This window comes from Mustela putorius, unplaced genomic scaffold (assembly GCF_011764305.1).
Source record: "Mustela putorius furo isolate JIRA1106 unplaced genomic scaffold, ASM1176430v1.1 tig00000127_pilon_pilon_pilon, whole genome shotgun sequence".
NCBI lineage: Eukaryota > Metazoa > Chordata > Mammalia > Carnivora > Mustelidae > Mustela > Mustela putorius.
Genome location: NW_025421288.1, coordinates 16474811 through 16502037, shown reverse-complemented (window position 1 = coordinate 16502037; position 27227 = coordinate 16474811). Strand labels below are relative to the sequence as shown.

The window sequence follows — 27227 nt, the reverse complement described above, 5'->3', positions numbered from 1 at the left end:
CAGCTGCTCTGCGCTGGGCTTTGTCCAGCGGCCCCCACACCCTTGTCGAGCTCACCCGGCCGGTATGGGCAGTGAGAGGCCGAGCCCCCTCAGCACAGCCCGGGGGTCCACAGTGGAGAGAGCCAGCCCGGCCGCAGTGAGGGCTGCGTGGGAGGGGCCCGTGTCCTCTGGGCAGCACCGGCAGGACGGCCCCTCCGCACACCGCCGGCGAAGAGGCCTGGCTCCCAGGACCCCTCGGCCACCGCTCGAGGACTGCAGCAGACACGGAACGGAAAACCGAGAAGAGTCTGTATTTCGCGTGTGAACCGGTCACTGTGTCGCTGGGGAAGCCTACGTCTGCTCACGGCCAGGCCTAGAGCAGGTCGTAGAAGTAGTCCAGGCCCTGGCCCAGCTCCCACATGGACACGCCGACGCCCAGCTCCCGGGCCAGCTCCAGCCGTGCCTGCACAGACTGCCACCACAGGGAGCGTCAGCCAGGCCTCCCCGCCTCCTCGCTGAGGGCAAGGGTCATTGTGGGAGGGGCTACACCTGCTGCCCACCCCCAGCATCAAGGCCGGCCCACGCATACCTTCAGAGTTGGGTAGAAGACCACGTGCCTCCCACCTCGGCTTCTGCAAAAGAAGATGGGCCTTGGGCCTCCTGCGGCCTCTGCTCCTCCCACCACCCCCATCCCCAGGCGAAGGGGGAGCCGGCCCCGCCTCCCCTTCCAGCAGAGGTCTCTGCATCCCGCAGGGAAGGGCCCTCCACGGGTCCCACTGCTCGGGCCACGCAGCCCTCGGGAGGCGGTGCTCAGGCTGCTGGCCCCGGAGCCCTTGGCCAGCCTGGGCAGGCGCACCCCTCACCTAGGGTCTCCAGCCGGACACTCACTTCTTGTACTCGAAGAAATGCTCTGCTGCCTGGCTGTCCCATGTGATCCGGGGCCTGTGGTCCTTCAGCATCTGGATGTACCTGGGGGGGGGGGGCGCGCGGCATGGGTGTGGGCGTCCTGGAGACCGTCCGGACACCTGAAGGGGCCACGCCAGCTGGGGCTGTCACAGGCAGGCAGCAGGACGTGGCGGCTACAACCCCGGCCGGTGTAGGCAGCGCCCGCAGCACCCCCACTGTGGGAGGGTCACGTGTGCACCCCCGACACGGGAGCCCAGGACAGCGCCTGGGACCCGCAGCCCTGGGCCCGTGTGGGCTGGGGGCCGAGTCCTCCCTCGGGGGCAGGGGAAGGACGAGATGGCGACTGACGGCTGCTGAGATGCGGGCCCGGGCCCGGCGGCACCTGGGGCTGCGCGGCAAGTGTGCGACGGCACCCAGGCGCTGGGCGTCCCGACTGGGCCTCCGGCTGTGTCCTCGATCTGCCCCACGAGTGTCCGTGTGCACAGAGTGAGGGCATGTGCGTGTGGGGGCAGAGCTGGCGCTCGTGGGACTGCTGAGTGTCACAGGAGAACGCGGCTGTGCTCACCAGTCGTCCAGGGCACTGCTGCTAAGGGGGCTCAGGGCTTCTCTTTGGGTGAGGAAACTATGGAATCGCAGGTGCCAGCCACACAGATGGAGGCACCGGACGGGCCTGCCTGGCAGGCTTGGCCTCGCCGAGTCTGTGGGTGTGAAGGACGCCTCCCCCGCCGAGACAAGGCCTCAGATTGGAAAGTACCACGAGGCCAGACCGAATCAGGATGCGCGTGTGCAGACCCGCCCCAGCCAGGGAGGGGAGAAGGGTGCAGGGGCCCCGCGGCTCCGAAGGAAACTAGCCTGTGGCTTCTCACCTGCTGTGGCAGGGCCTGAGGTCCCCCTGCACGCCGCGCTGGGACCCCTGCCCCCACGAGACCGGAGGCACGCGACAGGCTGGGCCAAGTCTAAGCCGTCCATGCTGGACCGCGGCCGAGCTGGCCTGCGGACCTGCCCGCACCCCGACCTCAGGTCCCCGCCAGCCCAGATTCCTGACCTCCCACTGGCCAGGGGGCCCAGGGCCTGACAAACACCGAGCACAGAATCCACACGCCCAGTGGCCTCTCCTTGTTGCCGGTCCTGCCGCAGCCAGAGCAACCGCACCCCAGGCCCTGCCGACCCGGAGCCCCCTCGGAGCGGTCCCGACCCCACCTCCCCAAAGGCCGTGTGAGTCTTCTCAGGCTGGGGGTGGGGAGCGCAGGGTCTCCCTGATGTAGGCCCACGCTAGAAGTTCAGTGGGTTCCGGGCCAGTCACGTCTTGGGTGACATGAGGACCCTGGCCTGCAGGGCCCCCTGACAGGCAGCGGAGCCCCCCCAGGGCTGCCCCTCATGGGCAGAGCACAGCAGAAGGCATCCGGGAAGCCAGGCCGTGAGGATGGGCACCCTCCAAGCAAGGTGCACGAGGAGGCCCAGGACCAAGACGAGAGCAGGCTGCTGGGCAGCAGGACCCAGCAAAAGAAAGGGTGACGAAGACCAAAGCAAGGCCCAGGGCCCCAGGAACTCAGACCCAAGAAGCAGCCCAGGGAGGTCGCCCAGGGGCTGCTGGAGTGAGATGGGGCATGGCGATGGGGACCCAGCAGCCTGCCTGCGAGCTCCACCCTACAGCTCCCCGCCCATGGGGCCTTTGCACAGACCTGCTGTCCTTGACCAGGAGGAGTGGGATTGATTCCCAGCACTGCTGTCAGGCCACAGGGACTGGCCTTGCCGGGAAGTGTCCATCCCCAAGCCCCTGAGTGCCTGAGACGCTCTGGAGCCCTGGATCTCAAGGAGACTGCCAAGTACGACCTGCCCGTTAGGGACCCATCTGGCTGTGGTCCAGCTGGGGCTGCCTTTCCCTGGGGTCCTGGAGGGATCCCCGGGCAGGGGCAGGAGAGGCCCCGCCGGGTGGGGGCTGCAGGCCCCAGAGCTTCAGAACAGGTGTCTACCTGGACTGGTGCGGGGGATCTCGTGGGGCTGGCTAGGCCCTACGGAACATCTCGGCCCGCCAGCGAAGCAGGACGGCCTCTTGGGCAGGACTTGGCAGGCACGGGGCTCTACAGATCAGTACCTAGACCCACACCACCTCTGGGGGCTTCACAGCTGCCCAGAATCCCCAAAGCTGGAGACTGACCAGGCCACACAGAGGAGCCTGGCCATGGTCATGACAGGCCTGTGTGTTGTCTGGGGGTGGCCAGCAGAGACTAGTAAGTTGGGAGGGTCGCTCAGGCACTGCAGACCACGGTCCCTGAGGCTCCCTTGGCAGTCACAGAACCCAGGCCCGGCTGGCAGAGGCCAGGAGGCCACAAGCCAGGCCTGAGGGAGCTGGCCTCCTGCCCCACCACAGGCTCCTGGCTCTGTCTGGGGCCGAGCAGATGGTGAAGTGGCTGGTCCCACACTCCCTGAAAGGGACTGGGGACACCTGCCGCAATGTGCCCAGGGCTCAGCGTCGGAGAGGCCAAGACAGGGATGGCAGACGACCCTGAAACAGGCTGCCCCGGCTGCTCCTGATGCAGAGCTGGTGAGCCTGAGTGACTGCGGGGCCCCCCAGCACCCCACACCTGGCCCATCATCAGCTGCGTGGGGAACAGGGTGCATCACTGCAGGTTCCTGCGGGGACTGGCCAGAGTGTGTCTCCTGGTGAACTGCCTTTCTAGGGTGCCCGACCAGGGCCCCCCCACCCCCTCCCCAGCCTCAATCCAGAGCCTTGCTGAGCTGAGCTCTAACATGTGGCTTCCAGATCAAAGAGGTGTGGTCCTGAGAGGGGCACCCAGGTCAGGCCCCTTCGCAGGCCAGGAGGACTGCCCGGAAGAATCAGGCTGTGGGCAAAGGAGGTGGAGACAGACCCACAGGGGCCCGAGGAGCAGCTCCCTGTTGCTGTTACATCGGTGGGAGGCACTCAGGTGCAGAGGGGCTCATGCGGGTGTGGGGAGAGTGCTCAGCCCACACTGGGGGGGCCAGCCGCCATCACCCCACTCTGTGCCCTTTGTTCTCACCAGGAGCTGCGGTCCTTGTCTGGACTGTAGCTCTCACCCCAGACTGACCTGGGGTGGGGGATGTGATGCCCTCCCTAGGCTCGACTCCCCTGTTGCGGAGGCAGGGGACACCACTCCTGATCCCCAGCAGCCCCGTGTGCCTTCCACCGGGCCAGCTCACCGTGCCGCGAGGCCTAGAGAAGGTGCTGTGCCAGGAACATGCTCTGCTTGAGACCCCGCTTTGGCAAAGGCCCCCTAAACGTGAATCTGACCGCATGGGGGACTGTGGGGAGTGACCACACTGAGGGCCATGTGTCTGCCCCTCCACACCTCATCTGGGGCTCAAGGGTCCCTTGTTGGAACTGCAGCCCTGTTTGCCACTGGACCAGTGAGAAGCCCTTCCCGGGACCCTGGGGGCTCCTCACAGGGCTCAGAAGCCAGTCCCCCAGGCACTCCCCCCACCATGGCCTCTCCTGCCCACCGTGGAGGGTGCGGCCCTGATCCAGAGGGGGACTCCCAGGGGAGGGGGAAGTGAAGCAGGAGGTGGGCCCCCTGGGGGCACCTACTCCTTCCCTCAAACATCCCTGGGGACGAAGGACACTTTTATCCACCTGGATCCCACCACACAGGCAGATAAAAGACCAGGTAAAGCCTGCGGCATCAGCCCCTCTGCCCTGCAGCCTGTGATCACCCGGGGGCTGTGAGGGGACAAGGGGAGAAACGGGGGAGGGGGACGAGGAGGACCCGGGAGCCACCAGCAGGACCACAGTCTCTTGCCTGGTCTCAGGGCACCAGGCCTGGCCCCATTCTAAAGTGAGGCAGGCAGAGGCCTGGGGTGGAGGGGACTCTGGGGTAGCCTGCCGCCACGGCCCTCCCGAGAAGCAGACGTGACCCCTTGCCTGCTTCAAAATCCTCAGGTCGGTCAGCACCCAATGCCCAGAGGCGACAGTATTGCCCCTGCCTGCTGGCCACAGGCCTGTCACCGCCACCCAAGGTCCCTCAGCCCATCTCTATGGGACACACCCAAAAGTCAGGGCTGAAGTGGGACAGGCGGCTTGACCTCCACGTGCCCTTGAGATGCATGGGCCGCTGCCCTGCCAGCTCAGCACTGTGCCCACTCTGACACACGGGAGGCCCTGCTGAGCTGCCATCTGCTCGCCGGGGGACGCGGAGGCTGGGTGGTGGCCTCCTGCCTGACTGGACAGGGCCGCCCGTGTTTATCCCGGACACACGGCCCAGCCCTATCCTCTGGGCCCGCAGACAGCCTCCCACCAACCCGCTGCCCTCAGGCTGGAGCCATGCCGTCCTCTCCTCGGCCTCCTGCCCGCAGGGGAGTGGGCTGCAGCCCGAGTGGGGGACATCTCCGAAGGGGGTGAGGAGCAGGATGGGGGGGCAGCCAGAAGTCCCGCAAGTCTGAGGGCAGGTGGTGGGTGTGGGACTCACGGCTAGACTGGGGCTTAACAAGCCTGAGGATCCACGCCACGTACTACTGTGGGCCCACCCCAAGTGAATACGGTGACTCTCCCCCCAGAGGTGGTGGCAGGGATGAACTGCGTCCCCCAGGTCCCCATGCTGGAGCCCTGACCCCCAGCACCCCAGGATGGGGCCGCATCTGGAGCTGCGGCCTCCACAGAGGTGCTGGAGGGGACACGGGGTCCCTGGGGTGGCCCTGATCCCATGTGACTGGGGTCCTTACAGGAAGAGGGGATCAGGACACAGACCTGCACGGAGGGACGGAGGGACGACCCATGAGGACCCAGGGAGAGCACGGCCATCCGCACCCGAGGAGAGAGGCCTCGGGGGCGGGGGTGGGCGTCCTGCCAGCTCCTGCCTCTGGGACTCCCAGTCTCCGGGACTGGGGACAGTGAGGGTCCGCAGTGTTGGTACGGAAGTGCAGGCGGCCTGAGCACCACAGGGCTTCCGCCTCCTGGCTGCACAGACCTGGGCCAGCAGAGCCCGAGGCTGGAGCAGGGGTAGGCAGGGGGCACTGGGGCCCTCTGGCCTCACATGCAGGATCCTACGCCCAGTCGCCCGGTCGGTACACAGGGTTGCGAGGCTCCCTGAAGGCCTGGGGGTTGGTGCTGGGAGCCCAAGCTCTGGACACGGCTCTGCCACTGCCTCCATGAGCCGGGCACCTGGGTCAGGGACACCAGGCAGAGCAGGGGCCCCCAGCAGTGCTTCTAGAACTTTCTCAGCAATGCCATCAGTGCGGGGCTGCCATGGTGGAGGGGCAGCGCAGGAGGAGCACAGAGCAGCCCTGGCCAGGACAGATGAAGAGGAGCGGGGAGCTCTCGGGGACGGGGCGGCCCGGTGCCGAGAACCGCAGTCTGCCTCGGGGAGATGGGGCGGCGTCCCTGCCAACTGGCCAGGCACCACCTCAGCCCCCAGCAGCTGAGGAGCCAGCCCTTGGCCTCCTGTCCCGGCTCCTGCTGTTTCCGCCACGCCACCTCCCCAGGCCCTTCCCAGCAGAGAGGGGCAGGTCCTTGTTCAGACGGAGTGCGCCCGGCGCCAGGGGCAGGTGAGGGGTGGGCACTACAGGCCTGCACTGGACCCCAGCATCAGCTGTGCAGACACAGGACGTGGTCCTGGTGAGGCCACCACCAGTCCGTCCCCGCCACAGAGCAGAGCAGATCCTGATGTCCCCCCAAAGGAAGGGACAGCCGAAGTGAGAGGTGGTCGTGCCCCCCCCCCCACGGGCATTCTTCCTTGTCCTGGAAGCCAAGCCCTCAGAGCAGGAGGGGCCTGGAGGAAACAGGGAAGCCCCCCTGCTCCAACCAGGGTAGGTGGCTAGGAGCAGCCCCTCAGAACGCGAGTCTAGCCGAGGGCCAACCGAACAGCTTCCGCCCCCGGAAACTGCTGGAGGGTCTCCACGGACAACAGGTCCGGACAGGCGTACACAGGCCTGGTGGGGCAGCACACTGAGCAGTCAGCCCCCGGCCCAGGATGACACGCCGGGTCCCTGGCCGAGGCAGGCCTGCAGGTGACCCACAGAGAAAGTGCCGGCAAGGACCCCAGGTGCGACAGGCAGGCCCCCAGGCCGCAGCGCGCGGACTCCAGGCGCGACAGGCGCGACAGGCAGGCCCCCAGGCCGCAGCGTGCGGACCCCGTCCGCGCCGACGGGACGGCGCTCCGAAGAGCGGCCAGCCCGCACGGCGTCCGGACGCCTCAAATGAAGAGTCCACCCCAGGAGCACAGGTCCGCAGGGCAACGGCCAGCCAGGAGCACGGGAGAGGAGCGCCGGCAGAGCGGACCCGGGGCGGCCGGACTCCGAGCGTGGCTGCTGCAGCCAAGCCCACACGTGCGAGGAGCGGGGGACCCGGTCGGCCACCCAGCACGGACCTCTGGACGTGAGCCCCACAGCACGGGAGCGGGAAAGGCAGCGAGGGGACAGCACGCGAGCCACGGGCACGGAACACCAGTGAACACCGAGCGAGAGAGGAAAGGCCGCGCGTGCCAGCGAGCGGGGACGACTGACCTGACGCACGGATTTGAGAGCCCGAAGTAGAAGAGGAAAAGCGGGACAGAAAAAAGAATTGGAAGAAACTGGCCAACATTTTTCCAAATTTCATTAAAAGTATAAACACACGGGTCCCAAAACTCAACGCAAACCGAGTGCAAAACACAGAAAGGAAAACATGTGACAGGACGGCCACCAAAGTGTGCCTGGCGCCGTGTCGCCGGACAGCTGTGGCAGGAAGACAGGGACGAGACAGCCTGGGGCCACACGCCCAGGAGAAGCACCTTCCAAACAACCAGCGCCGGATGAGGCTGACAGAATTGCCACCGCAGAAGGGAGGGAAGAGCCACGAGGGGGCCCTGGGCAGGAGACGACCCCACACGGAGTGGGTGTGCGCCCGAACGGAGGGCCTCCTGGGCCAGGCCTGCCTGCCTCTCGCACTGGGCAGGCGGTCTGCCTGCCTGCGGACGGGGCGCCACCTCAAGGGGTCAAGGGGTGTCCTGGCGGCAGTGCGAGGACAGTGCCCCCCAACCCGACAGGCTCAGACCCTGCCCGGCCCCTCCCCAGCTCTAAGCCACCACCCCCGGGAGACTCACAGACCCACAGGAATGAGGGTTGTGCCACATCATGGGGACGCTGGGCTCACCTGGTCCCGATGACAGGCTCGCGTGTGTCCCTGGAGGCTGCGTAGTCCATGCCATAGAGGTTGAGCCCCAGGAGGATCTTGCTGCGCCACTTGGACTTGGGGTCCAGGACCTGGACGCAGGCTCGAACCCAGGACAATGGTGCATTGGGGCCAGGCCTGTGGGAGCGAGGGAGGAGCGGGTTTCAGCCGCAGGCAGAGGCCTCCCGCCACGTCCTATGGGCACCCCAGGCTGGCGCAGCGGGCCGCACGGGGGGAAGGAAGGCAGCAGACAGCAGGCAGCACCTTCCAGCTGGACCCAGGCCTCCGGGCGGACAGCACCGTGACTCCGCCCGTGCCCCGGGCTCCCTTGGGGGCAGGGACCCCACCCAGAGGAGCAGCTTCTCCTTAGCAACAAGGCAGGCCCAGTGCCAGCGGCCACTATGCTGGCACAGATGGACACCCCACGACGGTGTTCCCATGAGAGCTGTCCTCTCCCCTCACATGCCCCGAGAATGTGAAGGCTGCTCAGTGCAGAGGCAACTGTGGGCTTCAGAGGAAAAGGGAGCAGGCCCCCTGCGTCCCTGGAGACGAGAGCTGACAGCAGCACGGCCCCACGCACGCTGCTGGCCAACCAGGCCTTGCCCCCTCTGCCTGTCCAGTGTCCAGGCCCCAGAAGTGAGCATCTCTGTCCCAAGGCACAGAACCCACGGGGCCCTTGGCGCACACACTCACTGCTGTGCTGTGGGGTAGTCGTAGGTCATGAGGCTGAAGCCATCCAGCACCGGGGCCAGCTGCTCAAACTCCTTGTGTGTGAACACGCCCCGCTGCTCGGTCCTGCGACAAGAGCCGCGCGTCCTCCACTGCCCATCGCCCACAGCCCAGCCAGCCCCACCTCCAGCGGGCACCTGAGCCCACCCAAGGCCCGAGCAAGCCGGCTGCGGGGGCTCCCAGACCACGCCCCTTCCTTCCTCCACTGGCGGAGGGCTGCAGGTCACTTTCCCCGGAAAGTGACTTGTCACTCAGTTCAAGGGTCCAGCCCACAGCCAAGTCAGGGCCACACTCCAAGAGCAGGGATGGGCTGAGAAGGCCACCAGATCGAGCCGAGTGCTGGCGTTCACGCAAAGGCTCCTTTCTCTCCGTCCTGGCCCTCCCTGCCTCCCGTCCAGACGGTTCCTCCTGCTCACCGAGCTGGCTGGCCTGGGCAGGGTGGGGCCCTGCAGCCACTGCCACCCCCTTGGGGTCTGTCTTCCCCTTAACTTCCTCCTGCAGCTCCCAGCCTCTGCGCCTCCACAGCTGCTGCCCTCCCCAGGACCCCCAAACGCTCTGCCGTCAGCCCCTCCTGCTTCACCCCACACGGAGACCTCCCTCCGCCGTCACCCTGACCGGCCATGTCTGCCCTCGGCCCCACTGCTGCAGTCACCCCAACCTGCTGGGGACCCCATTTCTTTTTTTGAAGAGTTTATTTATTTGACAGACAGAGATCACAAGCAGGCTGAGAGGCAGGCAGAGAGATAGGAGGAAGCAGGCTCCTTGCTGAGCAGAGAGCCCGATGCGGGGCTTGTGGGATCATGACCTGAGCTGAAGGCAGAGGCTTAACACACTGAGCCACTCAGGCACCCCAGGGGACCCCACTTCCCATGGTGCCGACCGATCTCTTCCCCCGGGAGGACACTGCCCCATCTCCCTGCCCCCCCGGCCGCATGCTTGTGGCTCGACGCTGCCCCCCTTCTCCTCTATCTGCCCCCAGACACCAGAGAGGGGTCACCTATTGGTGGTAAACCCCAAGTCCTACCCCCGACCAGCTCTCTGGCACCCAGTCCTCCTTGGGGTCAGTGTAGGTTCTGTGTGTGGCCACTGGGCTCTGCCACTAGCCACGGGGCGGCCCCCACAACAGCCCTGCTGGGCACCTGAGAGATGGTGTGTGGAAGGCAGGGGCCACCGCCCACACTCTCCCTATCTGCTCCCCACAGGCCTGGGGGCCACCCAAGCCTTCGGCTCCTCCTCCACCGGAGCTCACAGATGAGTGACGGCTCTAGGGTAGCAGCTCCACGGGGCATGGTTGCGACCCCACAGGCAGGGCTCGAAGTCAGCACGGCTGCCCGAACTAGCAGGCCTTCGGGAGGTGGACAACGGGACGATGGCGTCCCACTACATGATGACATCCTGCCACAGAAAATGCCAGGACGCAGGATTTGCTGGGCCTGCTGGGGAGCTGTCAGCAAGTGTGTATGGGGTCCCTGACGTCCACGGGATGAGCTCCTGTGGGCCACCACCAGCCAGAGCCTCGGGGAAACACTGGGCTGGGTACAGCTGGGACAGTGCACACCCAGGTGGCCAGGAGGGGCGTCCATCACAGCTGAAAGCCCCACCCTCAGCCCTGACCACACTGGCCATGGTCCACCCAAGATCCCCCCTCAGCTGCCTTAGCACGGCGCATGTGCCCTTGGTGGCTGAAGAGTGAGGGGCGGGCTACTTCCTGCCTCGGTGCCAGGAGCTCAGAGTAAGAACCCCTGGGCATGGATGCACCCCACCGCAGTCCCCCTGCCCTTCCAGGCCAGGCCCAGGGGGGTGGCCCCGAGGGGCGGCTAACCCGTCACCACCCCGACTCTCCAGCGCATCCTCCGCACCCCTGCCCTGTGCCCGTGCCAGAAGCCGCTAGGCTCTGTGGAGAGCGCCGCAGGTGGGCACTCCGGCCCCGCCTCTGAGGACGGTGCCCCCTGCACCCATCCCACGGGTGGCTCCTGGCTGTAAACAATGACAAAGCCAAGCCGGCTCCGCTCCCCGAGCCACCCACAGAATCTGAGAGACCCGGGAAATGGGCACCAAGTGCCGTAGCCAAGCCCACAGGCTCTAGAGGGCCTGTCCCTCGGCCTTCGCAGAGGAAAGCTCCTCTTCCAGGCCTAGCCTGAGCTCCACCCTCAGGCAGCCACAAGAGCCGCTGCCCTGGGAGCAGCAGCCCCACCAGAGCCTCAGGACACGCGCAGCCCACACACGTTCACCAACATGCACACCGACGTCTGTACGTGCAGCATGAAGGACAGACAGACAGATGGGGCCCCGGCCGCGCTCCCTCCTGGGCTGAGCGGCGCCCGCCCCGCTCTAGGAGGGAGCTGCCGGCCTGGGGACACAGGTGTCGACTGAGGACCTTGACAGCGCGGGGAGGAAACTCCGCTAGCAGAGCGCTGCCCTAGTCATGCAAAGGGCACAGGGGCGCAGCCCACAGCCTCTGGTGGCACATGGTGGGGACTGTGGGGCATGAAGGCCAGGCCGGGGCTGTCCCAGGGAGCAGCTATTGTAGCCGCTGGAGTGACCTGCAGGCTCCGTGTGGCAACTGGCGCTTCCGCGAGCCCGCTGGGCTCTGAACCGCGGCTGGACATCCCAGGCCCCCAAGGCACCCCTGTGCGGCTCCCCCCCTCAGCACACCACCCTGTGGCCACTCGATGGGGGGCCAGCTGCTTCCTCCCGGGCCAGCGGTGGGACAGCAGCAGGTACCTGTGGGCCATGGCGCCAGGCTAGCAAAGGCCAAACAGAGCCCCCAGCTGGTCCCACCCAGACCTCTGTGGCCAGCTCCCCAACAACGCCCCTGGACCCCAGGTCTGCCCCGGTCCTCATGACAGAGCTGGAGCATCCGTGGTGCCGGGCACCAGGTGATGTCCTGGGGAGAGGGGACATGGCTCCTACAACTAGGGCCTGGCCTGCTCAGCCTCCCTGTCCCCTGGGGTCCAGAAGGGTGAAGAGCTGGGCTGGGGAAGGAGGCCGGGTGACCACATGGCCCTGACCGCCCAAGGACCTATGTCGTGGGGAAGGTCTAGGACTGCACCTGAGAGTGAGTGGAAGTGTCTAAGAGACGTGGCCCTTCAAATTTAAGAACCTCTAACGTCTCCCAATGCTTGGGGGGGACGGGCGCAGCCTTCCGCTGCGGCTGTGCAAGGACATGCCGCAGTGGCTGACGCGGGTCCCCAGCGCCACGGCATCTACCCACCCCACTCTGCCACCGACCAGGAAGGAGCGGCCTGCCCCCAGCAAGCTTGGTACTCACCCGGGCGCGACCGCCGGTGGGATGACCAGGACAGCCAGCAGCCGAGCCTGGTGCAGGGCCTCGGCCAGGTGGGTGAGCATGTGGATGAGAGCCCTGCGAAGAACCCGGAGATCAGGGACAGGAAGGCCAGGGGCCTGACCTGCTACGGGGCCGGCGCCCCTGTATGGGCACTTAGCATCCTGGAGGGCTCCAGTGTGGCCCTGCACCATGCAGACGCTCAAGGCGGCCTGGCAGTTCCCGCAGGGGCCACCCTCCCCCAAACTGGGCCTGCTCAGAATGTGGCTGGTTCCTGTCCTTCCTTGCTCAGGGTCACCCTCAGAATATCTCCCAGACACATAGCCTGGCCCAGGGGTGAGGAAGGACCTACAGGTGTCCTGGGTGCTGACTTGCTGGTGACTGGGTCAGTCTAGGCCACAAAACACCACTTGACCTACTGGGTGTCACAGAGCACCTGCGAGGTGCCTCGGGACAGGAAAAGCAAGGGCAGCTGCACCAACCAGGCCTTGTGCTGAGGTGGTGTCCTAGCCCAGCGCCCCAGAGCACTGGCCGTAACTCCCCAGTCCCTTCTTGTGGCCACCCCCGAGCCTGGAAGACCCAGACACAGCTGTCTGTCTCAGGCCTAGGGTTGGGGGTATCCTCGGCCCTGCGACACACAGAAGGAACACCCGTGGGTGGGCAGCAGGTGCGACTCTCCACTTGGGCCTGGACATGTCTCAATAGGAAGTGGGCCACCAGGTGGGGGACAGAGGGAGCTGCAGTCATGGGCTCCTCTGGCCCCTAGAGGCACACCAGGTATGGCCAGTGGAATGGAAACTAACCCGGCTCCACCCCACCCCCTCAGGTCATGCAGCAAGGACCATCAAGGGACAGGCACCCAGGAGCCCTGCAGGCAGGCAGCCAAGCTGCTCCTGGGCTGTCCGGCCTGGGCCCAGTCTGCAGAGCACAGTGAGTCCAGTGCCCACGCACGGGGCCAATCAGAAGGGCTGGGGCAGCGGGATGCTCACCGGCAGGGATGGGGGGTGTTGTCCTGGCTACCCTCGCACAGCCAGGGCACAGGGCCCAGTGCCCACCTCAAGGCCCCACAAACATGCGCAGGGTCCAGGTCCGGCCCCGGCTGTCTGGACAAGCACGGGCTGGGTACCGACCGTGGGAGCGTGGCTCAGCAGGAGTGGGGCCTGGCGTGGGGGAGTCTCTCCTGCAACGAGGCGGCCTGGGCCCCGGTCAGGACCTTGCAGGGCACGTGCCCACCCATGCTGCCAGCAGCTGTCACGGTGTCTACAGCACCGTCAGCACCGTCAGCAGCTTTCCTTGCTTTCCGGACGGCCCTGGGACTGCATCTCTGTGAGAAGGGACGGCTGGTATTGTGCACCGGGGGCGGCACTCACCAGCTGTGAATCCAGGGTCACCCGTGTGCCCTGGGCGCGCATGGTGGGGACCAGGCCACTCGCTGGCGCCCGCCCTGCCTGCTCCAGCTGCTCAGACCACCTGCTCCTCCCCAGAGGACTTGCGTGGGAGGGAGGCCGGAGGACGCCAGACCCTGGAGTCCAGGCCGTCCAGGCAGCACTGTGCTGTCGTCCCCACCACACCGCACAGGCTATGTGCCCCATAGCATTTGCCCACAACGGCCTTTCCGGGCTGACCTCTCCAGAAGGAAATGGTGCCCTCGGACACCTCGTCAGACGCCCCGAAGACGGTGACAGGTGGGGACGGCCTCGTGAACTATTCCCATCGTGCCTCACTGCAGCCTGGCCCATCCCGTCCTGGGAGATGGCTCCCAGGCAGCAACGTGGCCCGAGCCATCTGCTCCGCCGGCTGCTCTCCGCCTCACTCCACCTGGCCCGCCCGCCCTGCTGGCCCGCCCGTCACACGTGCCTGCTCCGTCCTAGCTGCGGCTCAGGTGTCCACCCCTGCAGTGAGCGGGCAGAATCAAGCTGCCTGGTGAGAAGCTGCAAGGAAAGGGCTCTAGCTCCACCTCCAGAAGGTTCTGCAAGGTCACCCTGTCAGGGCTGTTGCCTGGGAGGAGAGGTGAGGGTCTCTGGGCTGAGCCAGGACCCCGTGCACACCGGCCCTATGCCGGCTGCCGACAAACACGGGAAGCCCCTCAACTTGGCTCACGTTATCTCTACCCACCCTCCCCCACAAACTGGGCCTCAGGGCCTTCCCGGGGCTACGGACTCGGGCCCAAGTGTGCTGGGAGCCACAGCTGCCCAGCCAGGCCTGCTCCTCCAACCCTGGGCAGGGAGCCCCCAGGCCTGCCGGGCCCTAGGCAGAGACGAGAGCCAATAGCACGCCTTCCACCGGCACTCCGACGCCGCCCCAGAGTGGGCAGAGAATGGCCGGCAGCTGCAGGGCAGAAAGGGAGGGCCGCCCGAGCCCAGGGCCCCCTGCTAGGGAGAAGCGAGGTGGGGGAGCGGCTCAGGCTTTGAGCTGAGACTTCTCCAGGCAGAAGAGCAAGGGGATGGCTGTTCCAGAGCCAGGGGTAGCTGGCCGCCAGCCTCTGCTGCCCCCGGCCCCGTGCAGGTCACACCACTGCTCTGCTGTGCAAACATCCAAAGCGGCCCGCACAGGAGAGCTCGACAACCCCCGTCCTTTGTGGGGCTGACCCTATGACCCTGACGGAAATGGGTGGTGGCCACTGCAGGCAACACCTGACCACTCCCACTCTGCTGGTCACTCTGGCCACAGGCGGTGTGGGTGCCACTGCGAGGGGAGCACGCAGAGCCTGCGGGCCTGGGCGGCTGCTCTCGCCCTGGATGCCTCCGTAGCCGCACTCTGCGGACCTCTTCTCGGCAGAGGAGCTCCTGCTCACGTCCCAGTCTACCCGTGCTGTTGCCACAGGCATCCCCCACGGCAGGCATCCCTGGGGGACGCTTAGCACGCCCCCTTCCCCATCCATGCAGCGTGGTGAGGGCCCGACGCTGGCCCCTGACTGCTTCTGGGGTGCCGTCCGTGCCCGGGGTGGAGGACGAGGGCCCTCCCCACGACCGTGCTCCCTCAGTCCTTCCTTCAGCCTCCTCCAGGACGCCGGGGGGCCAGGAAGAGCCCACAGCCCACTCACACGTGCTTCTGGCTCAGCAGCTGGCTCCAGACCTCCACCACGAAGCCGTCAAAGTGCTGGCTCTGAAAGGCACAGGGCAGGTGAAGGGGGTCCAGTAGCTCGGAGGGGTGGATGGGAAGGTCACAGAGCCGCCACCACACATCGGGGAGGTCATGGCAGGCCCCGAAGCCCCTCTTTGAAGGGGGCAGTGTGGGGGTCCCAACAGGAGCCAGGAGCAGAAGGGTTCAGCCTCGTGTGTCCTGTTCACGCATGTGTCTCTCCAACCCCAACCCCTGGGGGCCTGGAGGGCAGTGGGCAGCCAGGTATCTCCCAAGGGAGGCCTCCCTAGCCCAGAGGACCTCTGTGGCCAAGAGGAAGCCCATGCAGTGCCAGGCCTCACCTTGGCCACCTGGACCATGGTCTTGCCAAGCTCTTCTATCTCGTCCTCGCTGTCCAAGACATGCCGGAAGTCCTCATGAGTCCAGTCCTCAAACAGGAGTCGGGGCACTTGGGGGAACAGACCCACACAGGGAAAGTGACCCCTCTGTACCTGGCCCTGCCCTCAGGGTAGCCCCTGGCCACCACACACAGCAGAATGACCACACAGCTAAGCACCCATGTGACCTGGCGGTGGGGGGCATCGGGTAATGCCGACCCCCTCTCCCTGCACACGCCAAGTTTCTGAATGCCCAGACCCCAGCTTCCCAGCTCCTCACTGCCTGGCTCCTTCCGGACTGTCCTCCACCCGGATCAGTCCCCAGCCGGCCCCACCCGGCTTGGCTCCTCCTGTGCAGCTGTCACCTGTTCGCTTGCTCCAATCCCCAGACCCCGCTAATCCCACTGTGCTCTGGGAACACCCTTGCCAGCTGTGAGCCCCGGGACTGGGCAGGTAGGGCTGGCATCACTCTCAGCCTAGTCCTGCCAGGGCCTCTACCTCACAGCGTGTGGCTTAAAGGCTGGGTGCCCTGACAACCCAGGCCCACCGGACTTACCTATCCGTAAGCCCTTGGCCTGCTTCCTGACCGCTCGCATCCACCCTGTGGGACGAGGAGAGGAGCGTCAAAGCAGCGCCGCAGGACGCCGTGGGACGCCGCAGGACGCCGCGGCCCCTCCCGAGGGAGAGAGCGCGGGGGCACCTGCAACGGGCGTGAAGAGGGGAGGCGGCAGGAGAGACTCCGTGGGCCTAGCCCCTCCTCCTCTTCCCCTCCCCTCTCCTCCCTCTACGGACCAGCCAGGGCAGGTCAGACCTCTGGGCCACCCGAGACAAAGTGGTGGCACTGGCCACATCTAGACAAAGGTGGCCTCCAAGGGGGCTGGGGCAGTTTCTTGGAGCTAAAGGGTGCCTGAGGGCCAGGTCCCAGTGCTGCCCAGCCTGTGTCCAGCATCAAGGGATGGCTTCAGGTCTTGGAACACCACAACTAGCTAACACCTCCCCTCTTCAAATTGCAGAGGGGAACAGCTATGTGGACTTGGGTGCGTGCTCACAGAGGGGGCCGCCAAGACAGCTGGGCCCTCCCAGACACCTCCTCCCTGGACCCTGCATACAAACCGCCAGAGGGGACAGAGTTTGGGCCAAGGGCCGACAGTCTCATGCTCCTGCACACACACTCAGCTATACACACAGCCCCACACAGTTACACCCTCACACTCACACAGGCGGACATGCACTCACACCCTCTGAGCCCTCAGGACCAGCACAGATGAGCAGCAACGTGAGAACCTTGGTCCACGTCATGAAGGCCCGTGACCTCGAACATCTCCCGACCCCGCCGCTTCAGCTGCAGCCACACGGGTGAGATCTGTGTGAACTTGCCCCCGAAGACCTTTGCAACATCATAGCCATGGCTGTTCCACTGGCAGGAAATGGAGAACAGGTGAGTGCGCTTGTAGCTGTGGACAGAGGGCCCTAGAGACACCTCTGAACCGGGACACCACAGGCCCACCTGTGCCATGCAAGACAAGTCCCCGGAAAACCCATGGGATGGCTGTCACTTGTTCGATCATTCTTTCCCCACGCCCCTGCATGGCACAGCCCTGGAAGGTGGACTCCAGTGGCCACCTTGCCCTCGGAACCTCCCTACCCGCCCCAGGGCCCGGCTTACTGGAGTGACGTAGCCCAGGACATCCCCGGCAAAGTGCCTCTCCCGGGCCTTGGCTGAGCAGTAGCTACGATGCTCCAGAACGACATCCTCAGCCCTAAGGTCTGTCACCACCAGACCCCGGTCTTGGACAGGCTTCTCTGAAAACTGAGTCTGAGATAAAAGCAAAAGGACTAAGCGGTCAGGGCCTGCCGACCACAGGCAGGCCACAGGACCTTGAGCAACGGTCCTCTGATCAGGCAGGCACTGTGTCCTGCGACCAACACGGTGCCGCTGACCGGAGCCCACAGGGAAAGGCCCGCCCTTGAGCAAGCCGACAGTCCCAAGGACTCACTCTCCTATGCCAGCAAAATGGCACAAAGGCGTGGCGAGTGTCTCGAGGGATCCCCCGACTGCCGCGCATGTGACAGAACTCCACAACGCAGGATGAGAGCGCGGCCGCGGGGAGCCGCAGAGGCAGGGCGAAGGCTGACTCTGGGCTAGCGAGGGCCGGCACACCCTCAGCCCCGTCGCCAGAAACTGCTCCCCCTCAGGCCATCAGCCAGAGCCTGGGGCAGTACCGGCCGGCCGCCCAAGGAGGCCAAGGCCCTAGGCTCTGGGCCCACAGAGTCCAGCATCACAGGCCTCGACACACGACGCCAGGCGGCAGGAAGAAGCCAGCCTCCGGAACACGCCTACCTTCTCCAGCAGCGTCTTCGAGGCGGCCTTTCCGGCATCTGACTTTGACAGAGTAGTGCGGACGGGGCTGCAGGCCAGAGCGAGCCACAGCGCGCCGAGCAGTGTCCTCATGGCGGGAGCGCCACAGTGCGCTCCAACCGCAGGGGCCGGGGGCTGCGGGGACAGCAGAACACACATGACCACCAGCAGTGTGCGGTGTCCCCTCTACCAAAGGAGCCCCTCATGGGGCCTGGGTCCTTGTGGCATTGGCCTGGGCACTGGTCCCGGGACAGAGCCCCACCCAGGGCTAGCCTGAGCAGCCTGCCCAGCCCCCGGCCCTGCTCGGCCCCTCGTTCTTCAGACGCCCGGAAAGGGGTCTCCCTGCTGCTCGTCCGAAACCCTTCCCCGCTGCCTCCGGGCTGCCCTGACCATGGGTGCCATCTGCGAAAACGGCGGCTGCCTCCCACCAACCCAAAGAAATCCAGGCTACGGGAGGGCTTAAGCGTAAAACAGCGGAGCCACAGGAAGGACTCGAAGAAAGTATGAGTGTCCTCTTCTGCACGCTCAGGCGGAGAAGGCCCTCCCAAGTCCGCCAGCGGCCGGGAGGTTAGGGAAGAACACGCCAACGGAATTCCTTACACAGAAGTGTAACACTTTAGGGGCACCTGGGCAGCTTAGTCGCTAAAGCCTCTGCCTTCAGTTCAGGTCATGCTCTCAGGGTCCTGGGACGGAGCCTTGCGCTGGGCTCCCTGCTCGGTGGGGGGTTTGCTTCTCCCTTTCCCTCTGCCCCTCCCCCCCGCGCTTGTGCTCTCTTCTCAAATAAATAAATAAAATCCTATGAAAGCAAGAAAAAAAAGAGAAAAAGAAAGAAACGTGACACTTTAAGGGCGCCTGGGTGGCTCAGTTGGTAAGCAGCTACCTTTGGCTCAGGTCATGATCCTGGTATCGAGCCGGGCATCGGACTCCCTGCTGGTGGCGGGGGGGGGGGGGCCTGATTCTACCTCTCCCTCTGCCTGCCGCTCCCCCTGCTTGTGCGCTCTCTGTCAAATAAATAAATAAAATCTTTAAAAAATAAAAAAGTGACACTTTAATTTAGGAAATAAAAAAGCAAATTTAAAGAATAAGCCAAAAAAAAAAAAATTAGAACGTACTTCACAAAGCATTCCTACCCATTATCTATCCATAATGAACAAAGAACTCTTACAAATCAAGAAAAAGAGTCGGATTGCCTGGGGGGGCTCAGTCACTGGGAGTCTGCCTTTGGCTCAGGTCATGATCCTGGCATCCTGGGATTGAGCCCCACATCAGGCTCTCTGCTTGGCGGGAAGTCTGTGTTTCCCTCTCCCACTCCCCCTGCTTGTGTTCTCTCTCTCACTGTCTCTGTCAAATAAATAAATAAAATATTTATTTTAAAAAAAAAAAAAGAATAAGGGGCGCCTGGGTGGCTCAGTGGGTTAAAGCCTCTGCCTTCAGCTCGGGTCATGATCTCAGGGTCCTGGGATCGAGCCCTGCATCGGGCTCTCTGCTCAGCAGGGAGCCTGCTTCCTCCTCTCTCTCTGCCTGCTTCTCTGCCTGCTTGTGATCTCTCTCCGCCTACTTGTGATCTCTCTCTCTGTCAAATAAATAAATAAAATGTTAAAAAAAAAAAGAAAGAAAGAAAGAAAGAAAAAGAACAAGAGGCTCCAATAAGGGGCGCCTGGGTGGCTCAGTCAGTTAAGCAGCTGCCTTCGGCACGGATCACAATCCAGGGTCGTGGGATCAAGCCCCATACTGGGCTCCCTCCTTGATGGAAGGCCTGCTTCTCCCTTTCCCTCTGCCTGCCGCTCTGCCTACTATCTCGCTGCCAAATAAATCAATAAATAAAATCTTATACAAAAAAGAAAAAAGACACTCCAATAAAAAAAATGCCCCACTGCAAAAATATAGGAAACAAAGAGGTGCAGTCATACCTCTTACTACACAGAACCTCAAACTCCCTAACACACAGGTACCCCATACAGACACGCAATCACAGATACCCTGTAAAGCCAGGCAAACCCCGCAATACAGATACCCCATAATAGAGATACTGTGTAATACAGACACATTGTAACATAGAGATGACCCATAATGCAGAAGTACCCCACGTTATACATGCCCCAGACACAGAGATGCCAGTAACACAGAGACACCCTGGAATAGGTAGAGATGCCCCAGAACACACAGAGATCCCCTGGAATACATAGAGATGCCCTGGAATACGCAGAGATCCCCTGGAATAGACAGAGACGCCCTGGAATATACGGAAATCCTCTGGACTATGCGGAGATCCCCTGGAACACACAGAGATCCCCCAGAATACACAGAGACATCCTGGAACACACAGAAATCCCCTGGATTAGGCAGAGACGCTCTGGAATACGTGGAGATCCCGTGGACTACAGAGAGGCGCCCTGGAATACACAGAGATCCTCCGGAATAGGCAGAGATCTCCTGGATTACACAGAGATCCCCTGGATTAGGCAGAGACGCTCTGGAATACGTGGAGATCCCGTGGACTACAGAGACGCGCCCTGGAATACACAGAGATCCTCCGGAATAGGCAGAGATCTCCTGGATTACACAGAGATCCCCTGGATTAGGCAGAGACGCTCTGCAATAGGCAGAGATCCCCTGGTACACACAGAGATCCCCTGGAATATGCAGAGATCCTCTGGAATAGGCAGAGATCCCCTGGAACACGTGGAGATCCCCTGGATTAGGCAGAGACGCCCTGGAATACGCGGAGATCCCCTGGACTATGCAGAGATCCGCTGGAACACGCAGAGATCCCCCAGAATACTCAGAGACATCCTGGAACACACAGAGATCCCCTGGATTAGGCAGAGACGCTCTGGAATACGTGGAGATCCCCTGGACTACAGAGAGGTGGCCCAGAATATGCTGAGATCCTCCGGAATAGGCAGAGATCCCCTGGAACACACAGAGATCCCCTGGAATAGGCAGAGACGCCCTGGAATAGGCAGAGATCCCCTGGAGTACACAGAGATCCCCGGGAATACGCAGAGATCCTCTGGCATAGGCAGAGATCCCCTGGAACACACAGAGATCCTCTGGAATAGGCAGAGACGCCCTGGAATATACAGAGATCTCCTGGACTACACAGAGAGGCACTAAGCCCCAGAAACAGCACCTCCGCTTCACCAGCGATTGAAGGAAGGAGCGGACACCCAGTGCTGGCGAGCACCAGAGATGACGGCGCTAACAGTGTGGACCTGGGGCAGCAACAACTCTCGCCAAATTTGCACACACCTTTGGGATGACAATCTAGTCATAAATATACTTTCCAATACGTTTCCTTTCACCAATTAGAGTCTGGGGGACTCCTGCGCTTCTGTGGGGAACAGAGGTGGTTCATCACGGCACTGCCTCAACAGGGTAACCCACGCTTCCGTACGCGGAGTCCGGACAGGTACGGGGGTGCTCGGTGCACAGTGCACTGGTGGGTGCAAATGTTATGAAACGCACATATGCAAAAGGATCCCAGTCTTATTTAAGAATTCCTGTGTGCACACACACCTACAGAGCAAAGTACAGAAAGGGCGATACTACAAAGTAAAGGAGGAAGCTATCAGCGGAGAACCCTGCATCTTTTTGGCTCAGCTGTATTTTCTGGCTCTCCTGCTCCGGCCTTTGAAGAGCCTGTGGTTCCTTCAGGTTCTGTTGCCCCCCACCCCCACCCCCCAGCCATTCTGCCTCCTCGTGGTTCACTCCCAGGGCAGTCGAGTCACAGGCAGGCCCAGGCTGGTTGTAGTCTTAATGAGGCTCTGAGGTGTGCAAGTGTGTGGGTCCAGAGACTCACAGCTGGACTCCCCCTCCAGACCAGCTAAGGAGCCACTTGGTGGCAGAGGCAGAGGAGACCCCACAGGCCCCGGGGAGCCAGCAGAGCCTCCTGATGAGCAGTGGCTATGGGGCCACCAGAGCCCCCGGCAGGGTGTGCCGTGTACCGTGCCGTGTCATGTGCGGAGAGTCAGGCCTTCTGCAGCACTCCCCCTCCATCCCCTCCCCCCATCCCCCCCTCCATCCCCTCCCCCCATCCCCCCCTCCATCCCCTCCCCCGTTCACCTCCTGGCCAGCAGCCTGTGTTCACCTCCTCCCAGACCCTCCTCTTCAGCGACTTTCCTTGGCAGAGCAGCACAGGCTGCACGGCTTCGGGCCGTCACCCCCTGGGCAGCTGCAAGGCATACTTGCCCTGGGAGAGCAGAGGCCAGGGTGAGGAGCCCTGGAGGTCCCTCCCCAAGAGGCAGGGAGGCACAAAAGGCTGGCCCAAGGGCTTCACAGGAGGACAGAAGGGACACAGCCGCAAGGGCAACTCTGAAGGGGCTGTGGGGACGGGAGCAAGGACCCAGGCCCAGACTGCCATCCGCGGCCCCGCCCCGCCCGGCAGCTCCTCTCTGACACTCCCTGGCATCAGAATCATCAAGGACAACAGTCCCTGCCCCTCCCATCTTGTGACCACAGCTCGGCCACAGCAGAGGGCAGGTGGCCCAAAACTCATTGGGTTAGGCCGACACCGAGGCTGCCAAGCTGTGAGGGGCTCACTCTCGGAGGCCTGGCCACCAGGAGGCCAGAAAGACACCTGAGCACAGGTGCTTGCACGGGGGGCTGCGGAGCTGAGAGGCCAGCTGTGCATCCACGGACAAGAGCACCTGCCGGCAGGAGCCACGTGGAGTGGGGCGGTGAGTGTGAGGAGTACGGCCTACTCTGCCGGGCACCCCCACCTTTGACCCCAGCCCCCCCTGGGCCCACTCCATGACCTGAGTCTCTGGCTCGGCTCCAGAGTGGAGGTCTGGGTCACTGAGTATGGAAAGTACGAGAAACCAAGCGGTAGGGTGGTCCTCAAGCAATCCACAGTAGCCTGGGGTGTGCCCCAGTAGCCTCCACGTCCTCTGTCCACGGACGGCTGCCCCACTCACCGCCCGCCCACCTAGAGACCCCTCTGCCTATGGCTCACCTGCCCCTTGACCTATTTCACACCTTGGGGAAGGAGGAAAGGATAGAAGCGGAGCTGGTCTGGGGGAGGAGATGGACCCTGCCCGGCTCTGTATACAGTGGAGGCAGCAACGGAAAGAGCCAGACTGAGCGCAAGGCCTGGACTGGCACTGCCACCGACTGCGCCCAGCGGCCAGCCCCGGCGTGAGGCGCGATGGTGTCATGAGTGCGCTGCGCGTGAGTGCTGGGCTTCTCCCTGACCGGCCATGCACTTTCCAGACCGAATGCCCGACCTGTGGTGGGGAGGACACACTGTGTGAGCTGCTGGGACGTGGGGGGGGGGGCGCAGGGGGTGGCTAAGCCGCGGGGAGGCCTTGTCTGGCACCTCCCACGGCGCCCTGCTAGCACCGCGGATGGCCATCCCTCCCGAGGCCCGAGGGCAAATTCTCCCGTGCTCTCTGCAGCTGCCCACGCACACCAGTGACCTCCCTCAGGCAGCACGGCCCGCAGAGTGTGGTGTCAGTGACCCGCTCAGGTCTGGGGTCCCCGAGAGGGGCCCTGGAAGGCAGGGGTCTCCGATCTGCTCCAACAACGGAGAGCCCGAGTTCCGCGGACCCCGAGCTCCTGGGAGGACTGCCAGCGTGTGCGGACCAAGGACCGCACGTCACCGCAGGAGCCTTCAAGCGCTCTGTGAGACCCACAGGAGCGGTGTGTCACGGGCCGGAACAGGTGTGCGTGTGCACAGGCGTGTGTCGCGTGAAAGCCGCTCACCAGAGCGGCCCCCGCTCGGGAAACGCTGCGAATCTTCCTCGCCTCATTTTAAAGAAACTGATTTCTAGGGGCGCCTGGGTGGCTCCGCGGGCTCAGCGTCCAGCGCCGGCTCTCGGCTCCGGTTGCTGAGCCCGGCGGGGACTGCGCTTCTCTCCTGGTCCGGCCGCCACCGGCTCACTCCCGAAACGGATCCATCTTTCAAAAAAAAGGGGGGGGCGCCTGGGTGGCTCAGTGGGTGAAGCCTCCAACTTCGGGCGGGTCATGGTCTCAGGGTCCTGGGATCCAGCCCCAGCGGGCTCTCTGCTCGCCGGGAGCCTGCAACCCCCACCCTCTCTGTCTACCTGTGATCTCCGTCTGTCAAATAAATACCTAAAATTTTTAAAAAAAAGGGACCCGTCTGGCTCTTCTGTCCGACGCAGCGTGAGAAACGCTGGCCGCCGTGCCCGGAGCGTGTCACCAGCACGCGGCGCACCCGAGCCACTGGCCAACAGAGTCCGGCCGCTCCGCCGCAAGCCGCGGTCCATCCCGCGCGGTCTCGGCCGCACGCGACCCGCAGCCGACCGCGCTCCCGCGTGACGGGCGAGCGGCTCTGGCCAGGCAGGGCAGCGTGCGAGGCGGGACGGGCACGGCCCTGGGACCCTCAGTGCCCCCGTGCGGCGTGCCAGGCCCGGGCCAGGGAGCGGAGAGCGTCCGGCCCGGAGTGAAGCTGCGGCGCGGCCCCGTGCGACACGCCCCCGACACAGCCACGGACACCGGACGCCGCAGGGGGCTCGGGGCCCATTTTGCCACCAACCCGCTGTCCCCTGGCTCTGCGCAGACGAGGGCCCCGTGACCTTCCAGAGCGCAGCGTCCACGGCTTTCCAGGCGCGCGGCCGAACGCAGAGGGACCCACCCGGCGTCCCCCAACCCGCACGGGCCACCTGCCCCGCACCCCGGCGTGGCCTCTGGGACAGGGCGGCCACCACGCCCTGGCTCGGCAGCCCAGGCACAGCAAGGTGCTGGCCGCCCTCCGTCGCGCGCTCACTCCCACACCGTTTGGCACGAACCGGCTCTCACGCCCGTTCTCTCCCGGGCCCCGCACTCTCACCTGTCGCGCCGGCCCGCACCGGCCCGCACGCTCCCTCACACCCGCTCGCACCCGCTCGCACGCGCCGGCCCGCACGCACACACCCGCGCGCTCCGGCTCACGCCCACCGCACTCACGCCCCGCGCGCTGGCACACTCGTCTCCTCCGCAGGTCCTGCCTCCCGCGCCCGCACCCCCGCGCCCGCCCGCGCCCGCCTCCTGCTCGCACACGCGTCCCCCGCGAGCCCACTGCGCGGCGCGGAGCTGAGGCCGCGCGGAGCTGAGGCCGCGCGAGGAGGAGGCGCGGCAGGCGCCGAGACGCGGGGCGCCGACCCCTCCCCGGCCGCCCGCCGCGGGGCTCACCTTCAGGTACCGGAGGCCGGCCGGACCAGCCTCCCGCGCGGCCGGAAGACGCTCGCAGGCGCTGCCGGAAGTCCCGCCCCAGAACGCTGGAGCGCAGCCGCCGCGCACGGCCCGCCGGGGCGGGGGCGGGGCCGAAGCCCGGGGGCGGGGCCCCGGTGTAAGGCGGGGCTGGGGCGGGGCGGGGCTGGGGGCGGGGCCGGGCGGGGCCGGGCCGGGGTCTGATGCAGGACCCGGTTCCCCGCAGAGGCCAGGGGGCCCGGGACGGGGCCCGGGCTGGGGACCGCGGGGGTAGGGGTGGGGGCTGGCGCCCCAGCCTTGCCGCGAGGCGCCCACGCGGTGAGCATCGGGAGTCGCGTCCCCCGGCGCCCCTCCTTCCCCTCTGGCGGCCACCCTCCCTCCTGGCTCTCCCGACGTCCCGCACGTGCCCCCGAGTAAGCGCGGCCCGGTCCTCCGCCGCAGAGCGTCCGTGTGGCCCCGGGACATCGAGCGCCCCCGCCAGCCGAGCCCCGGGGCTCCGTCCTGCCCCGAGGGTCTGCGGCGGCCGGCGGCCGCTCCCACAGGCCGGAGCCCTCCCAGAGGCAGGCAGAAGCCCCTCCAGCCCAGCGCGGTCAGGAGGAATGGGCACCGCGGGGACTGGGCACGACGTGGCCAGCGATCCTCACCCCCAGGCGTTTTCCTCTGCGTGCCGCCCCCGCCCCATCCCTAGCTGTTCCGGGCAGTCTCCCGCAGAAAACCGCACGGCCGTCCCGCCGGCTCTGCGCCTCCAGCCCCAGGGCGCGCGGCCTGGCTCGCTTCCCCATTTCCGCCGCCGAGACGCTTCTTTCTGAACCGAACCTCGGTCTCTCTTCCTAGTCCTGTTTCCTTCTTTCTCTTCCCCGTATTTCCTGCCAGCTGACCCTCTGCAGCCCTCCCAGAGAGGCCTGGAGCGCTGACCCACGTGATGTGCCCGTGGCCACAGGCAGCTCGTTGTTCCTGGCACCCGGCTCAGCCCTGAGGCCTGACCTTTGGGTAGTGACCCCAGGTCAGGCAGAGCTCTGGAGAAGACCCCAGTCAGCTCTGCTAGGTGACCGGGTACCTACTCAGTCCTGGGAATGCTAAGGAGACCCCGTAGTATCAAAGGTCTAGTGAGAAAGGCATTCAGGCATGATTCAGTGTCGAAATGAGCTCCCGTTCAGGTCAGAGGTCTTCACAGCAGAAGAACAGCAAAGTCCACTTGGGGTTCACTCTGAGCCAGCATTGCCTGAAACTCAAGAGCAGGCCGGAAGGAGGAACAGTGCAAAACCGCCCCCTGGGCAGGGTTCTGGGGTGTCAGGCTCCCTGCTGGTGGATGCCAAAGGGCCCTAGAACCTGGATAGAAAACCGACTTTGAATGGGTACACAACTATCAGCCATAGTAAGGTTTATTTTGTTTTATTTTATTTTAAGATTTTTATTATTTATTTGACAGAGAGAAAGAGAGAGATCACAAGTGGGCAGAGAGGCAGGCAGGGTGGGGGATGGAGCAGGCTCCCCGCTGAACAGAGATTCCGATTTGGGGCTCTATCCCAGGACCCTGATTTCATGACCTGAACCAAAAGCAGAGGCTTAACCCACTGAGCCCCCCAGGCGCCCCCACAGTAAGGTTTAAAGTGAAGCAGAACCAGAGTGTTAGCGCCCACATAGTAAATGAAACCTGGACATGTTCAGTATTTCATGTTTCAGGAACATTTGAGACAACTTGGGGTTCAACGCATTCAAAATTTTCATCTATTGAATATATGAATTCTTTTTTAAAAGATTTTATTTATTTATTTGACACAGAAAGAGAGAGAGCACAAGTAGGCAGAGCAGCAGGCAGAGGGAGAGAGAGAAGCAGGCTCCCTGCCAAGCAGGGAGCCCAATGCGGGGCTGGATCCCTGGACCTTGGGATCATGAGTTGAACCAATGGCAGAAGCCCAAGGACCGAGTCACCCAGGCGCTCCAAAAGCTAAGTTTTGAATTTGTAACTTCAATAAATTAAATCCTACTTAAATTGAATGTTAATTGGAGTATAACCCCCTTGCCCGGTCCCTAAACCCAGGGTCCAAGCCCCATTCCGGGCCCTCTTGCCTTTGAGGCAGCCCACCTTACCTGGGCTGGGTGTGGGTACCCAGACAGAGGTTCAGGCTCTGAATTTCAAGCCCAGGTCTGGCCCGTCCTCACACTGTTCTCCTCCTTGTCCTTGTCTGCGATGGGCACCGGCACCGGCACGGGCAAGGCGAGGGGCGGGGGGGGGGGGCG

At 64.3% G+C, this 27227-nt stretch overlaps 1 protein-coding gene across 6 annotated transcripts; it reads right to left on the bottom strand.

Annotated features, from left to right (window-relative positions):
* Positions 1-271: 271 nt before the first annotated feature.
* Positions 272-25892, bottom strand: CHID1 (chitinase domain containing 1). 6 transcript variants are annotated; one of them, XR_201391.3, is made up of 13 exons: positions 25631-25796; positions 17820-17972; positions 17145-17294; positions 16763-16895; positions 16035-16079; positions 15443-15549; positions 15064-15125; positions 12006-12098; positions 8699-8800; positions 7988-8143; positions 843-948; positions 569-611; positions 272-451 (listed from the first exon to the last, which is right to left on the bottom strand). XR_201391.3 is itself a non-coding variant. In XM_004781132.3 (13 exons), the coding sequence occupies exons 2-13, from the start codon at positions 17928-17930 to the stop codon at positions 353-355; spliced, it is 1182 nt and encodes a 393-aa protein (XP_004781189.2). In that variant the 5' UTR covers positions 17931-17972; positions 25803-25892; the 3' UTR covers positions 272-352. The 6 variants fall into 6 exon arrangements, 5 of the variants coding, with proteins under 5 accessions (XP_004781189.2, XP_004781188.2, XP_044922786.1 ...); XM_004781132.3 differs by lacking the exon at positions 25631-25796 and adding an exon at positions 25803-25892 and having other exon boundaries at positions 868-948; XM_004781131.3 differs by having other exon boundaries at positions 868-948.
* Positions 25893-27227: the final 1335 nt, after the last annotated feature.

What these genes read in the sequence shown, in the direction of transcription:
- CHID1 (XM_004781131.3), bottom strand. Translation starts at nt 25,768, where the DNA reads ATGGGGAAGCGAGCCAGGCCGCGCGCCCTGGGGCTGGAGGCGCAGAGC. An exon ending in TCCTGGGCTACGTCACTCCA is followed by an intron (nt 16,896 to 17,144) that starts GTAAGCCGGGCC and finishes ATTTCCTGCCAG; the next exon opens with TGGAACAGCCATGGCTATGA. An exon ending in CCACCGGCGGTCGCGCCCGG is followed by an intron (nt 8,801 to 12,005) that starts GTGAGTACCAAG and finishes CTCTTGTCGCAG; the next exon opens with GACCGAGCAGCGGGGCGTGT.